Source organism: Diorhabda sublineata, chromosome X (genome assembly GCF_026230105.1).
Source record: "Diorhabda sublineata isolate icDioSubl1.1 chromosome X, icDioSubl1.1, whole genome shotgun sequence".
NCBI classification, from domain to species: domain Eukaryota; kingdom Metazoa; phylum Arthropoda; class Insecta; order Coleoptera; family Chrysomelidae; genus Diorhabda; species Diorhabda sublineata.
In genome coordinates this window covers 954,663-971,377 of record NC_079485.1, presented here as the reverse complement: position 1 = coordinate 971,377, position 16,715 = coordinate 954,663, and the positions used below count along the sequence as shown (strand labels likewise).

Sequence of the window (16,715 nt, the reverse complement as noted above, 5' to 3'; positions counted from 1 at the left end):
TAGTTATTTAATGGACAAAACATGAAATGCAATTAATAATTATTTAGTATATTAACACGAAAGTTAAACATGACTTTTATTGGAGTCATTAACCTTGCCCCAAAAATTTCCCAAAAATATCGCACTACATCCATACGATTACTCGGAATTTTGATTGCACACAATATTTTTCCTCCCACCTGTCGTTCTTCTTCAACCGAGACGACTTTTCAATTTCTTCTCTCTCGAGAGAGAAGAAATGCGCCAACCTCATTTCTTCACCAAAAGTACCGTAAGAAGTTGTCTTACGTCGCGGTGTGTCGCTCATCGATATTATTTTGTATTTTATCACGGTTATATCGATCGGAACAGGTGGTTAGTGGTTTTATGTGTGTCTTTTTTTTTGTTCTTTTAAAAATTTTAAATCTCGTGGTGAGTTAGTGAAACAAGTGGTTTTAATGTGTATCTGGATTTGCTTCAGATGGAACGTAACTGAAGAAAAATACTTTCAATATTTTTGTCTCTAATTTTCGAAATTCGTGGTAAAAAGAACGAAAAAATTTTGTTTAAACAAACGATCTAGAGTTATTCATGTTTTAAATGTTTTTGAGCATTTTCCATAATATAATACACAAACTATCTTAATTTAAAAGTTTTACAACGCTCAAAAATTTGGAAAAATGTAAGCAAAAAAATTGATTATGCAAAAAAGCTTGATATCATTATCACGCATATTTACAGAAATATATTTTTCTTACATTATTATCTGATATTCTTTGATATAACCAAACCGCATACAATTTTCTTTTCCTTGTCTATTCAATGAACAATAATCAATAAAATTATGAACGTTGCTGATAATATTGTTAATTTAATGTTTGTATGAATATTTTCTTGCAGTAACTTTGATATTATATACGATATTTCAGTCGATTACTTTGGAAACGCCTTGTATATTTGAAGAAACAAAGACCGATTGGTTAGAGTTTCTTAAGCTCATAGTAAATCCATTAAATATATGCATTTGGGTCCTACGGTCGAGAAGATAGGATTAATAGACCATGTCAAATTTGGTAATTTTTAGTGGGTTTAACTGTAAGGCCGCTTTTAGAGGGGCGAATTTGACTTTTTGCAATTGAACTCGGGAACAAAAAGTTGAGCGTTCATGGTTGACTGTCACTACCTGTCGCTGCCATTCATAAACCAGATTTATTTTACTCTTTAGACGGTCATGGACAATAGGAAGTTTCCGACATATATGGGGGTCTCTTCTTCTTCGTCTTTGCCCTAGAGGAAATATTGGGTAATCTCTGAAACTATTTTCCGATTCTTACCTCATTTTTGGAATTTTTTTGTATTAACAATCGAAAGTTATTCAAGAGTTTATGTGCCATTATTACTCCATATATTTATTCCTCAATTTTTTTTAATCAGACAAAGTTTGCAAGGTTGAATATATAAATGATAATGAGATGGTATATTATCTGGGCTATACTGGGTGCATTTGAGTTTCCCAATAAAGCTAATCATTTTTTGGCGAGCCATCAAAGATGGAACACATCGCCTGTTCAATTGAGCTACTCCAAACGCTTCTTCTGAATTTACTTCTGTAATCTGGTTGATACTATAGTCCTCTGTGTCGCTTAACGATCGTTTCAGTTAAACGTTATCATATTTTATATTTTTTTCATTGCCCGTTTTGATCTTCTGAGAAATGACTCCACACTGTTTGATAGGTGATGCCCAGTGCAGCTTACATGCCGATCTCAATTAGTACAAATTTCCTATAGTGAAAACATTTGATTCAATTTCAAAAATTTTAAGCTTTGACTGAAAAACTCTCAATGACACTAACAAGAAATGATGAAGAAAAATTGAGAAGAACGGAAAGAAAGACAATAAGAACAATAATGGGACCAGTCGAAATTGGTGAAGGGAAATATAGGGTTATAAAGAACCGAGAAATAAGTGACGAATTCAGCGGCAAAGATGTAAGAAAAATGAAGTTGGGGCATATATGGAGAGGAAAAAATAGAATCTATAGCATGCAAAAACAGTTTCTCCGGTGAATAAAATTCATTACATAAATTGAGTGAATGATGGCGTTTCATATAGATAATATAAAAACCCATTATCAATGCAGCATTTTTTTATGTAAAAAACAAGCGCAAGATCTATTACACTCGAGTAGTTGTAGTGTTCGGGAAAGACGTACCTTGGTAGCTGATTCCACATGCTTGCACTTCTCCATAAAAAGGAGTCCCGATAAATTATTCAACATACATGCCTTCGTCATCTCAGGTGATCGGCATAATATTCTTGAGTTAGTTATATCATCTTTTGAGAAGCATACTTTCATTATAAGAAGAAATCTTGAGATCAGATTTACAAAAGCATGTTTTGCTATTCAGCGATTTGGAGTAATAACTGCCAACTTCTTTTGCTTTTTATCGTTCGATTATAAAGTAAACAATTGTACTAAAGATTTTATCTTATTGTACGGAATTGCAGAAACCAGATGCATTACATTTTTGTTATTATAAATATACGAGACCTGAAAATAACAATATTAGTCATAAATCAGAATAGAATTTCTTGAACAAACTTAATTTTATTATCTCGTCAATTTCTGTAACGAAGATTAAAGTTTTGGATGAAGTATCAGAAGCCCCAACATCCATTTTAAATAATTGGGTTAAATTCAGGGATGAAATTTTCACTTCAAATTTTAAAATGATTTATTAGTATTTTTGATCCACACTGTATATATGCTGTGTGTCAAAGATTTTTCTGTAAGTTGAGACGTAGCTGAGAGAACAAGTAATTAGATTTTTATTTGTTTATATTTACGGAATCTCACTGACATTCAATTCCAAAGAAAAGCCAGATGTCGGAGTCGGACTAACAGTTAAAAGTGATTGAAAAACAATAAAATAATGTATATTCCCATAATTGTTTTAATAACATTTTTCAAATATCACTGTACAAGGCATTTCAATATTAATTGGATGTTAAACTTTCTTTTTAAATATATTTTACTGCTAATAAGTTACAGCGAAACCAAACTCTTTGTATCAACTTGAAACAATTTTTTTCTTCAGCTACTTTCCATCATGTTTGTGTAGTGAACTGAATTTTAAGCGTGAATTTCAAATAAACTGCTAACATGAATAAATTTTGCACGTTCAAGAAAAATGATAAACTTTTCGATTCCCAGAAGATGTTTTTAATCCCCGATATCAGTATACCACAGGTAAGGACCTTTTAATCCATATTACTAAAATAATAAAATTCATACAGGATGTATATACAAAAAATTGACGACCAGATGCTCAATTAGTTCCTGGAGAGGTCAATTTTTCTCTGGCACACCCTGTGAGATAATGAGAAATCGTCGGGTTTGTTTCGCACGTTAAACAAAGCTTATGTATATTCTCAAAAAATATTTTGCTATCAACTATATCCACAGTTGACTTGTTTTTATATCTTTCTAACAAATTTTCGGTTTTTGATGGGTGCCTGGGAAACAGTTATCACGAAGAATAACGTCCCACGATTTCGCCACGGTCCGCCACCGATTGAAGGTGTGTTTAACCACTTAAGAACAGTGTTTGAGACTGTTTAAGCGGACGAAACCTGGATTCACTGATACACACCAGATACTAAATAACTGTCGAAACAGTAGACTTCATCCGGAGAACGTACTCATTGAAGTCATATTAATTGAATTGGGCTACGAACCACCGCCCCATTCATCGTCGAGTTTATAGTACAGATTAATAATGAGATAATCTTCATGGAATTATTTGAATTGGCAGCGTCCCCATCGTTTGCATAGTTCTAATGGACGTTGTTTGCGTACATTTTACTTTGTAGTAGAAGAAGCATTTTCTAACGAGGATTTAAGAAATTCCTCTGAATTGTTCCATTCAGCGAATGATAAGCCCATCAAGAAAGTAAGTACATCGTACATGTTAAGCACAAAAGTAACAAATGGTTGAGTGAGAGGTACTTTTTCAAAAGGGGAAGTGGGAAGTACTAATATTTTTATTATCCCAAAAAATTATGAGCTTATCTTCACACTATGTTTGTGACTTGAATCTAGAAAAAGGATGTTTTTCTTAAAAGCGATTGTACGTGACTATCCGCTTCATTTCTTGTTACGTCTGATAACAAAATGAACAACGTCGTTTATCACAGGCTGCTTCAATGACACGCTATTGAAGTAGTTTATTTTTAACTGTTTATTTTCTTTATTCGTATGTATTTATTAATATTATCCTGATAAACTGTCAAACTTAATAAATTTATTGCATACTTTCATAAAGTACTAAAATAAGTTCAGTAAGTACAGTAACCTTTATCTATGGATAGCATTCCCAGAGGTATGGTTCGGCTATTTCCTTTGGTCCTTACAGAAACGACAACGACTCTCCTTGGCTTCTCTTTGCTCAATGAAAGAACCTTTTGGATCCAGTTAGTAGAATAAGGAAGGAATCTTTCCGATTGTTTCAGACCTTACTCCTTCTTCCTGATTTACTCTTGTTTATGTCAATTGGTTTATAGTCGTGTACTCCGGTGTATCAGGGTACCCACATCTTTGTTGTTTTTTCCCAGGGATTCCAGAGACTGCGTACATTAGCTTTGACTCAATTCTATGAGAATCGAGTGGTTAAAAGGCTGTCTTATAGAATAAATATCTTTGTATTGAGGTAGTTGCGTTGTACACAATAGACTTTTGTATATGAATGGCGTATGTTACCGTTTTCCTGACTGTTAGGAGAAAAAGTTCGCTGTATCAAAGGTAAATTTATTGAAAATTTGATTAATCATTGTAAAATTAATGATTTTCTCATAGAAATTGGAAATGTAGCTAATTATGTAGATTATTGCATGCGAAGAGGTAATTTTAGTCTATTTTAAATGCTTTTTAATTGTACGAAGGTAGACTTGATTGTTTATTAACGTAAAAATTCAAGAGTTCAAACAATAATTTAGCAAATTGCAGTTTATCAACGGTAAAAACATTAAAACTTCGTTTATCTAAAAATGTCTTGGTAAGGAAATAACAGTAATTAGAGTAAAACTGACCTGACATAATTCATTTATACATTGATGATATCATTATATGTCATTTTGACCAAAAATAAGAATGTCATTAGGATTCGTCGAAAATTAAGTAATTAATCACTTTTACATATGAATTAAGTGATAAGTTTTTCTTTTAAATCGATAATATTGACACGTTTGTATCACAAGATATTTTATTACATCTATAAATGCAATTGATGTAAGAAAGTATTAACACGCCCAGTATATAGTTGGTAAATGAACAGTTAACGCATTAATATGATCTACAGATAGGAAGTCTACTTCATTCTTACGTCGTGCATTGAAAGTGAAAATAATGGAATTAAAGACGCTGTTTCAATATTGATTTAACGGACAGACATAGCGAACATCACCTTAGAAAGCTGTGGCTTATGCAAAAAATCGTATTTTTTCAAAGAAACGCTTAAGTTATGTGGTGGAAGTGACAGGGAAAGTAGAATAATATTTTATTTTTAAATTGTTCGCTTGAGAATTAATTTATTTCACTATGAATAATATAGCTTTTATCAATTTGCATTTAGGGTTCAATTTTATTCCACGGCTCAATAGAGAAACAGGATAGAGTCTGGTTTGTACTTCCTGAGGACGAATCGATTAATCTGACGAAAGAAGTGTTCTAAAAGGTGGAATTTCTGAGCCAGCAGCTAGCGGAATGTGGAAATTTGATATATAACTTGTTGTTAGGGTTCAATTTTGTTAAAAACTTGTTATCTAACAGCGTTTCGAAGATACAAACCCGCGCAATGCGAAAATTTGACAGCTCATAGATTACATATATTCCCAAACCTATATTATTTTATTAGATTTTTCTTTTTTTCGTTTATTTAAAAATTTATTACATGAATATAGAGATAATCGCCTATAGATATATACGAAATATTTTGAAAAAAACTAGCTAGAAAAACAATGTCCAATAAGTATTTCCATTTAACATTTTCCTCCCAAAAAAAACAGTTGATTCAAAAACATATGGTTCCATTAAGTCGTGTAACTAACTAAGAAAAAGACTTTTTTGGCAAAAATCGATTTTATTCATGAATTTTATTTCATTCGAGAGTTTCTCTAACTTCTCGATGCCGTGCTTGTAGAAGGATTTGTCTTTTACCTCAAAATAGGCTTCAGTTTCATCAATTGCTTCTTCATTTGAGCTAAATTTCTGACCGGCGAACAATTTTTGAGATTAGTCAATAGCCAGTAGTCACTGGGGGCCAGATTTGGACTATACGCTGGATGAGGAAGCAATTCAAATTGTAATTCATTCAATTCGATCATCGTTGCCATCGACTTATGAATCGGTGCATTGTCTTGGTGGAACAATGGTTTTTTCTTCGACATGATTTTTGCGTTCAAAGCATTCAACAACTGTGTGTGGTATTCTCTATTGGTTCATCAAGAAGCAATAAAAAATTAACACACGAAATTGTTTTGAATCCATTGTTTTGAAATAACAAAATTAGCTTCACTTGGTTGGCTGTCACTTTTTCCTGACTAATCGATATGTCATGAAATTTTACACATAGTCTTTTGTTGGTACTTCTTAAAGCGCCTTATGTGTGACAATCACAGACTTATCGAGTGATTTAGTATCTAAAGTGAACGCAAAAAGTGCATTTCATCATAATTTATAGTGAAAGAATGTTCAAATACCATTGATTTATAACCTCTAATCCTCTAGAAGGCCCAGATTCGTCCATCTTAGGAATACTGCTGGTACATTTGGAGTTTGACTCCCAAGCATATCCTAAAGATGCTCGATTCAATACAGAAAAGAGTAATTTGCCTTATTGGCGACTCAGAGTGGATCAAAACCAGTGGATAATACCATGGAAGATGCTTTTCCGAGCTGTCCCAAATAATTCCGCCTAGAGCAGTATTTGCAAGATCTACTCGACAGACAGACAGACGTGGCTCATGAAGACCAAGTTTGCTTGCAAACACCAATAACGTCAATTTATTGGACTTATTTCTTTGGAGAAGTACAAGCATGTGGAATCAACTACCAATGCAGGTCTTTCCCGAACATTACAACCAAGAGAAGTTCAAAATCAATATCCAAAAACCAAATTAAGACTTTTTTTAAGATCTTACTAATCAAAAAATATCTTCTCTGCATCTTGATATCGATAATAATCCCTTTAATCATATATTTTCCGTTTGTTAAAATGTAGTAAGAAGCGAGAGAAAAATGTAGCATGCCGATTGGTATTTTCAACGAAAACAACAGGAAATGGCCTCGCATACATAATTCATACGTATAATTAATTGAAAGATAAGACTTATGTATATGAATGACGATGGATGGTAGCCTACGTGTGGATTAGAAAAACCTACAGCCTTTAACGAACCAGTGGTATTTTCTGTATTCATCATTGATGGTGTGATAGTGATGGTGTTTTTCTTCCTGATATAACTGTACATTGCGTACCAGGTCCGTAACTAGAAACGAATAAAAAATACGAGGATTTCTATAAAAAAAATAAAGACTTTAATAATGCTAAATAAGGAATATAGGATATCTCTGAGCAGACGTAGAAAATAAAGAATGCAAATGTGTGACGTTCCAAACAATAAAATTGCGTGCCGATAATTTTTACGCAAATTTATTTCAATACAAACATATACAAAGTTGCAAAAAACTAAAAATGCGTACGGTGTTTTTTATGTTCTTCATTAAAACAAACCAACCAATTGGGTAATCAGATAAGTGTGCCACAAATACCAATGGCAAACAAATCCGATCGAAAACATTAACAGGTTTTCGTAAATGGGAGAGTCTCGGCATTTTTAATATGCAAATATTTACTGCCTACGGCTATAGGTTGAAAGGTAATGAAATAAACATATAGTATGGTGTCACAAAAATAATTTGTTTATCAGAAGTTATCAGTTTGCCTTGAAGTTAAACTATTTATTTCTGAATTAAATGTTGAAACTCTCAATTCATGGTATGAACATATACAGTAGAACCTCTCGAACTCGAACTTCAAGGGAAAGGCAAAAAATTCGAGCTACGGAGTTTTTCATGTTATAGAGGATTTCGAGTTAGGTAACAACTGGTTTCGAGTTAGCCTACTATAGAACCAAACAAAATTTCAATATCATAATATTTTATTATTCAATATATTCTCTTTTCAATTGGATACATTCATTACAGCGAACCTGCAACGTCTCTAGACCTTTCAAAAAAAATGTTTCTTCTTGCTCTGCAAACCAGACCTCCGCAGTTTTTATTACCTCCTAGTTGGAAGAAAATTTACAACCTTACAAACTTTTTTTCAGTTGTGGAAAGAGATTATAGTCAGACGGAGCCAAATCTGTTGAATAAGGGGGGTGTTCTAGTAATTCAAAGCTAAATTTTATTCATGGCAACATGAGATTTGTGTGCAGGGCGTTGTCCTACAAAAACAAAACACCTTTGGATAGCTTTCCGCGTTTTTTCTCTTTAATTTTTTCCCGTAGAGTGGTCAGTAATGTCGATTGATAATCTCCAGTTATTGTTCTACCGTTATCCAAAAAATAAATCGTGATTACTCCATGGCAATCCTAAGAAACTGAAGCAAGAACTTTTCCAGCAGATTTTTGGACACGAAACTTCTTAGGTCTTGGAGAACCAGAGTGAGTGAAAATTACTTGGAGGACTTGATCAGAAGTATGCATTGGCAACACACGTTTCTAAATTCAATTTATTCTACTTTTATTTTGTACTAATTTTATTTTTCGATTACTGAGTTCCCTTAACTAACTATAGAAAACAGTTAAGGCTATCTGAGAAAACATTCATATAAATAATAATAGTTATTCTATCTCATTGCAATAATAATACTTTTCTGGCGTGTACTGAAGCGCATAAGCATTATCATTCAGTGAAGTATACAAAAAATTAAAATTAATACTTAGGTTTATTAAGCAGTTCCTTTCCTGTATCATATTGTTATACGAAATAGCATTCCACGAGAGATAAAGATATTTTCAGAAATAACAATAGAAAGTTAAGTGCTTAGTGATGTATTTCGTTAATATGCACTTAGAATACTCTGTGAGATAAACTATAAATATGAGGCATTTTTAAATTAAAGTATTCTTATGTAACAAGACATTTTATTGCGGTCTATTAATAGAAATGAAAAAAATTAATAGTCAATAAAAATCGATGACGAAAATTGTCACGCCCGATATACGATTTAACAAGACGAATTAAAGATTTCGACCACATTTAAAAAGAAAAGTAGTAGCTAAAATAACCGGGTAGAGATCTACCTGAAATGATGGATTGTTGAAACGATTGCCACACTAGAAAAATATGGATCACCAAGCACTACTTTACGTCTTCAGATTTCGAAAATATATTGAACAATTAAATGTTGAGAGAGTTCCACTAAAATAACGTTTATTTCGAGTTGCATCCAATTCAGTCAAAAAAATTGTAGAGAGTCCAAGAAATATACCAAGATTACCCGAAATATCGCTTTCATCATATCCGCGGAAAGCCAATTCAAATGCCCTTTACAAGTTAATACAAATAATATTTTTTGAGAATATATACCTATTCCTCGACACATTCTCGTTATGCCTATTATAGTATATTGTTATTGAGTTCAAATCGTCGCAAATAACTTCGGAAAGTCTCAAAAAAAATCGAGAAACAGCTGGTTCAATAAATGAATAAACAAATTTATCTAACTTCTAATCAATTTTATTATAAAAAATATAAGTTGTACATAAAATATTGCTACACTGAATTCATTTGTAACATTTTGTAATCATTTTTGAATATTTATGACAAACTGGTGGTTAATTATATTACTCTTTATACGGCGGGTGTAATTTGGGCGCTAACCATCCTTCTTTACCTGTCTGACCAAGAAGGGTAGATAATCCGACATGTATTTTCGGCGCTAAGAAGTGCAGGTAGGTCGAGTCATAAAATAACCCAATAGAGGGAAAGTTGATAGATTTTTAAGCAGGTTAGGTTAGATTAGGTTATGTAAATCTCTTATTTTATATGTAATATGTACTTAAGTACTAAATAAAAATATAAAAAAATATAAAATTTACTTTATTAAGAGCAGATTTTTCATTTAAAAAAAGTGCAAAGTAGCCCCCTCTAACGGTAACATAGGATTAAAATCAACCTTCGGTCTTGGCGCCTAGTTTACATTACATTAATCCTTTAGCGCCCAAATTACATCCGCCCCCTTTATATGCTGTTTTTCTTGGTTTATTTAAAGACAACCTGATAACAGATACAATTTTTCGACTCATTTGATGTTGTTACTCTGCTTGCAAACTCTATTGATTTTCGATCGCAATATAGAGTCATGGAATTCGTCATATTTTGAATATTTTGAGATCGTGCTGCAATCACCAAATTGTCGTGAAATAATAAGCGCTTCTTCGTTTTTTTTTCTTCTATCATTATTTTTATGCGTATTTGCAATCAGTACAAATGTATTGAGGCCCATAACAGCAGTTAAATTTTTTAATTTTTTTTTGGTGTAATGATTCAAAATACCAACCACACATTTTATAATTATTGAACGAAATAAAGCACGAAAATGGGCAAAACCTAGAAATTTCTGAGCAGGAGCGCGGATGCAACAAAGCGGATTCGAATCGGAAGAGCCCCAGGAATGTCGAATGGTTGAAAAATGAAAAATTTTCAACTCGTGAAATATATAAACCGATTTTGAAATGCATGTGGATGCAGGAAGCATGGTTTACACTGCAGTATCGCTCGCAAAAATTATACAGGCAGCATCCCCGGGAACCAGGTACTTTGCAATTCATCGCCGTTGTGATATTTGTATTCAGAAATCTTTAAAACCTCCAGAAGATATAAATTCGGCCAATTTCATGACGAATTTACACGACGTACATGCACCAGGTACCTTGTAGACCTTTTTTGTTGATATTCGTGTTCAGCGACCTGTAGTAAAATTGAACTCATTTCCCGCAATATTTTTCGAGTTATAAATTCTTTATCAAATCGAGATGCACTTGCATAAATGCAATTTTCAGTTCTTATTTCCTGGGTTCTACTGAATCAAATGAACTTTCTTGCATCTTGATCCGTCTTACTTCACAGTTTTGTGCTTCATTTCCTCGACTCGATAATCAACCGCCTTGGAGAAAAACCAACATTTCACACATCTTAGCGATGGTTTATCTCGAAAATATATGTAGGTAGTGAACACTTTGAAATAGATGTAAGTTCTGTAGTACGATTGCTGTGGTTCGCGTGTTCTATCGCTACATCAGTAGCAAAACCAACGTTATTTTCATTCTATTGCTTTAATCCTATTAACAACAGCAAACAGATTAATTTTAATTGGATTGTTTTAATCAGTTTTTAACAACCATATAAAGATTACTAAGAAGCTAATATACATACAGGATGTTAATCTTCCAATAAATTTCTATGAATAGGCTAACGATATTAATAATTATATTGGATTACAATAAAATTGATTCAAGCAGAGTCTAGTAGGAGAATAATTAAAATAGTCCCAATAATTATAATAGTTTATAATCATAGTACTGTCCTCTAGCACTTGATTTTCTCAACCCAATCTGCTTCGCTTTTCCTTTTAACCTAATATTCACATTACGTGCATGTTTATCTACTTCTTTATTGTCATCAGTACGTGAAAGGTTTTCAGATGTACTGGTTCTGAAAGGATAAAAACCTCCACGTTTCTATCCATTATTAGCTAATGAGTAAATATACATTTGAGTTTTACCAAGCTAAAAAAATTGGTATTATTGAAGCACTCAAGTTGAAGTGTCTCTGTTAGTTGAATCTAGAACAAAAACTAATGGGAATAATCTCCGATTTCACCAACAAACTAACCATAATAGAATTCAAAGATTTTTATTAGTTCCTCTCGATTAACCATTTTATTTGTGACAGATAATTTCTCTTCCACATAATTTTTCGTAAATTTAATATATAACGAAGCAATTGTTAAGGAAATTATTTTATTACCTTTTCCATAATAATTAGATAAAAATAATTAAGTTGTTCATGTAACGGTCTAGATAATACGAAATTAATCTTATTGATTTTAGTATAATCGACCGTCCTAGCTTATCACTTGACCTTGACAGTTTTCAGATGTGCTGTAACAAACTTTGACCACATATGCTGAGTTCTGTTACTGTATATACTTTATATATAGACTTTAATAATAAAATTCATTATATAGTGCTAGTAATTTAAAGAAATTAATTAAGAAGCGGCACGAATGAAACCAATTATACCATTCAACATAATATTTGTTTGAATATATTTTATACTAAAATAGCACGTATTTTTACACTTCTAATTATCAATTACCATAATTCTATTGTTGTAAATGTTATAATTGTGATGATTTTTTGCCTCATGTAAATTTACATTCAAAAAATCAACTAGTTACTTCCATATTCAAGCTTTTTCTTTTCTCTATTTAATGCATTCATTGGTAATAACCAGAAGTCATTTTTAAAAACATAGGAAAAGTTTTATATGAAACAATAGTTTTTATTACGTTGACTGGTAATAAAAAAAGTTGTTAAAATATTTTGAACCGCTTTTTTATAGTTGCCGAGGGGCTTTTAGTTTACAATGGACCAACTCGACGATAAATGATGTCGATAGAGAGAATTTGATTTTTATACCCACTAAACTTTCTCCAGAAGAATCTTTTGTTGTCTCGCCAATTGTTTACGGAGATTAAAACGATTAAACAAATTTACAATAATTACCAATATCCGTAGCATCTATAAATCAAATGTAATTAGTTTCATATAAAACTATGTACAGAATGTTTAATTCATAGTGAAAACCGTTTTATCACTTATATTTATGTTTCCCCAATTATTCAAGGAAATTTTACTAATTCCCTACATGAAAGCGGCCAAAATATCACTTCTCATTGTCAGCGGAATGCTGTTTTCCAAGCCACTACTTCTTTGCCAATGCATATAATAATTAGAAGGAGCCAAGTCAGCGCTCTAGGGAGGAAGTTGAAACATTTAAATTTGCGCAAAATTTCTTTAATGTACGGCAATAAACATTCACGTGTCATGACGTATAATGTTCAATAAAAAAAGTGTACCTAACTAATTTTTATTCTGTTAAAATAAAATTATTTCCTTTTTACGAGTATCCTACCGACACGCCTTTGGCACACTATTTTCAGTGTTTGTGAATGGATAACAATAGGCTAAACCCATATATTGACCCCAACCCGAGAGAAATTTATACTGATAAATGCCAAACTATAAAAGTGAGATTTTATTGCTCTATACCTTTCTGAAATAAACTATAGATGTTTTCGTTGCGCACCCTGCCAATTTATCAAAATTTCTCTTCTTAAATTCAACACCGACTACTTAGTTTTGAATAATGTTAAGTTTTTCATCAATTAACCAGGTTTACAAGCTCAACAAATATGCGATGAAAAGAGCTGACACAAATCTACTTACGATTAAATATCGTAACTTGCCTAAAGCAGCAAAAAGACCAAAAAAGTGGCAATACAGTCGAGCACACGCGCTCGCATTCTCTCTGATTACCATTGAAGCCAATTCAAATGAGATATACTGTTAGTCAAGTAAATTATAACCGTTTTTCATTTATATATACATATATAGGTCTTAAGTGTGATATTCGTTTTACAATGCATATGTTTAATGAATGTATTAGTACGGATTATCAGATTAGAATCAACGACATAAGTTAAGAAGTTTGAAAACTTGTAAGCTAGTAGTTTTGAGTTATAGAAGGAGAAATTGATTGAAAAATAACAAAATTTTTACATTTTTTCTAAATTGAGCTACCTCTTCTAATGAAAATTGTTCAGCATATCCTGCATATTCCTGCAGTGATTCTCGTGGACATTTAGAAAATTGTTTAGGTAAGCAGAGCTGGTCCGATTACATGATATTCACGATCCTTTTGTGACAGTTATTTATGCCGAAACTATTCAATTATAAAAAAATCCATGCTGCCTTTACCACAACAAAACTAGAACTTCTTTGGTTTATTTTTTTGAGTTTGATATTCCACGATTGGTTCTGACAATTACCATTCAAAATAGCGTTAATTAAATATGTTTTCAAATGCATCCGAAAGTTTTCATTTCAATTTTTTTATCTCTATTTTCCAAAGACCACCGCTCAACGTCGCGCGACGCAATGTATCGCGCCGCTCGAACTTCGAACTTGTTCGTTTTTTTGAGCGGCATCGCCTTTGTGGTTTCAGTATGAAGTCGAAGTGCGACCAATCTACACGTTCCAGTTTTAACAAAATGACGTCGCGAAATGAGATTATTGATCGTTATTAATATCGGAAATTCAAACCAGGCCGGCCCTTTGGAAAGTTCGAAAGCTAGAAAATAACTATAACGACGCTTAACCAATTTGAACAGGACAACGCGCGCGATGAAATCGCAAAAATGATTAATAATGTTTCCAAAAGTTCCAAACATATAACAAAACGATCGTATTTACCCATTTGTGTACTAGGGTAGAAAAGGTCCTATCATATAGCCGTTTTATACATAAAGCACTTCAGGAAATAAAACTTTTAGAGAACGTAGGAAATTAAAAAACAAATTTACGTACATGAACTTTAGAAAAGTAAAATTAAATACGAAAACAGTTGTTGAACAAATATAGAGTATAATATTTGGTACGATTGAAATTATAGTATAGTACGTTGGTTGTTTCAATCGAATCTCCCCGGCTATTAAATGCGCTCTCAGACATATCGCAAGAAACTGTACTTTGCTTGCATAGTTACATTTATTGATGATCTGTCACGGCGGAAAGACGCGCTTTATTCAATACAATTGCCTTTTAAAGATAATAAGACAGCATAACAAAGTGTGAGTTTTTAGAAGTGTTTTCATTTGAGAAAATGTTGCGCGGAAAATGCTAAAGTGGGTGCAAAGACAAAGTTTTCGAAATAATAAAAAGGAAAAGGAAATTTTTATTTGTCCTGTAAGTACTTTGTTATGAAAATGTTACAGGAACGATCTAAATATTATTCCTAACTCCTTTACCACATTTGTGGATGGGGCCATCATTTTATTTGAATCAATTAACTAAATATGATCACGGCTTTCATATTACTTCTCCTAGTTACGTTTATCCATCGTACCCAACATATTTTTAATAAATTCTATAAATATTTATAGAACATTGTTGTTTTTGTTATTATACTTATAATATATTTATATATATATAAATAAATACTTCGGTCCCAGTCGGTAGTTTTATTGGGAACGTGGCAAGGAAACAGCAAAGTGGACTAACTTAACTAAATTAACCAAACTCCTTTCATTTCAGGGTTCAGATCCGAGAGTGGCGACATGCAGAGGGAAACTCCAAAACCGCCGATCAAAACTCAACCAGGAGATCAACAAAGAGTTGCGGTTGCGAGCTGGTGCTGAAAATTTATTTAAAGCAACCACTAATAAGAAATTGAGAGATACCGTGGCCGTAGAATTGAGTTTTGTCAACTCGAATCTTCAGTTGCTGAAGGAACAATTAGCAGAGTTGAACTCTTCAGTAGAGTTGTATCAGAGTGACAGGTGAGTGATAGTACGCTTCCTGAGAGACCCGTCGGGTTTTACTAAAAACGACCCAAGGCAAATGCCCTTGACAAAACCAATCAGGCACCTTGGCTTAAACATTTTAATGTCACTAAGTATTTCAACCATGCACGTGTGAGTGCTAAGTGATCTGAATTAGAGGTTATTATCACTATTTATATCAAATGTTGATAAAATAAAATAAAATATATGTACTAATTATGGCACTCGATAATTTTTACTTAACTACTCCTCACATAGGATGGCCGATTACTTTTCAATGAAAACTCAATACAGCTCAGCACGTTTCCATTTTTTCCAAGTATTCAAAAAATAATCTTTCAAAAAGTTCGGTATCAAAACGTATAATCAGTATAATATTGACTAGTTATCGTTCTTCCGTTTTTCTGAACAGTTAATAAACAATAAATCTGTCACCCATGACAGCATGACAGTATTTCCTATTTGGGAGCATGATCCTAGGATGGAATCCATTGTTTCTGCTGTATTTTTGTTTCTAATAAATAATGATGTTCCTACGTAGCATCCGGCGATCGTTTTTCCGTAAGTAATGTATGAATATCAGTGGAAACTCTTTTTTCTAAAGTTTAAAGCAACAACGACAGCAGTTTTCTTTACATGACAGATAACATCGGAAACTAATAGTATAAGCTTCGTTCGCGGTAGATAATTTGGACACATTCCGAATGTATTCTGAATATTTCTTGGACGTGTCAATTGCGCATACTTTGTTTACAATAAGTTCTGAACATACGAACGATTTATGAATGTCTAAAATTGTAATTTGAATTCAAAAATAGCTAGGAGAATAAAATGTATATATATATATATATATATATATATATATATATATATATATATATATGACTTAACTGGCTTAAAGTTTATTCTTGATATTTGTAAGTATAAAGTCAACTACCATGTGTTTGAAATACAATCCTTACCCATATCCGAGGTTACATTGGACGTATTCAGAACGAACACGTTCGGAATTAGAAATCTGTGCTCGACGAATACAGTATT

The 16,715-nt window shown here is 32.5% G+C and overlaps 1 protein-coding gene across 3 annotated transcripts in view; it reads left to right on the top strand.

Moving 5' to 3' along the window:
* Positions 1 to 16,715, top strand: part of LOC130451814 (rhophilin-2) — a 46,571-nt gene that overhangs the window by 23,307 nt on the left and 6,549 nt on the right. Inside the window, exons 2-3 of one of the 3 annotated variants that reach the window (XM_056791085.1) lie at positions 3,081 to 3,232; positions 15,427 to 15,671. In XM_056791085.1, coding sequence (XP_056647063.1) covers positions 3,146 to 3,232; positions 15,427 to 15,671 — 332 coding nt within the window. In that variant the 5' untranslated portion in view covers positions 3,081 to 3,145. Of the gene's footprint in view, positions 1 to 3,080; positions 3,233 to 14,872; positions 15,079 to 15,426; positions 15,672 to 16,715 lie in introns of those variants that run through there. The other 2 variants (XM_056791086.1, XM_056791084.1) reach the window with 2 other exon arrangements.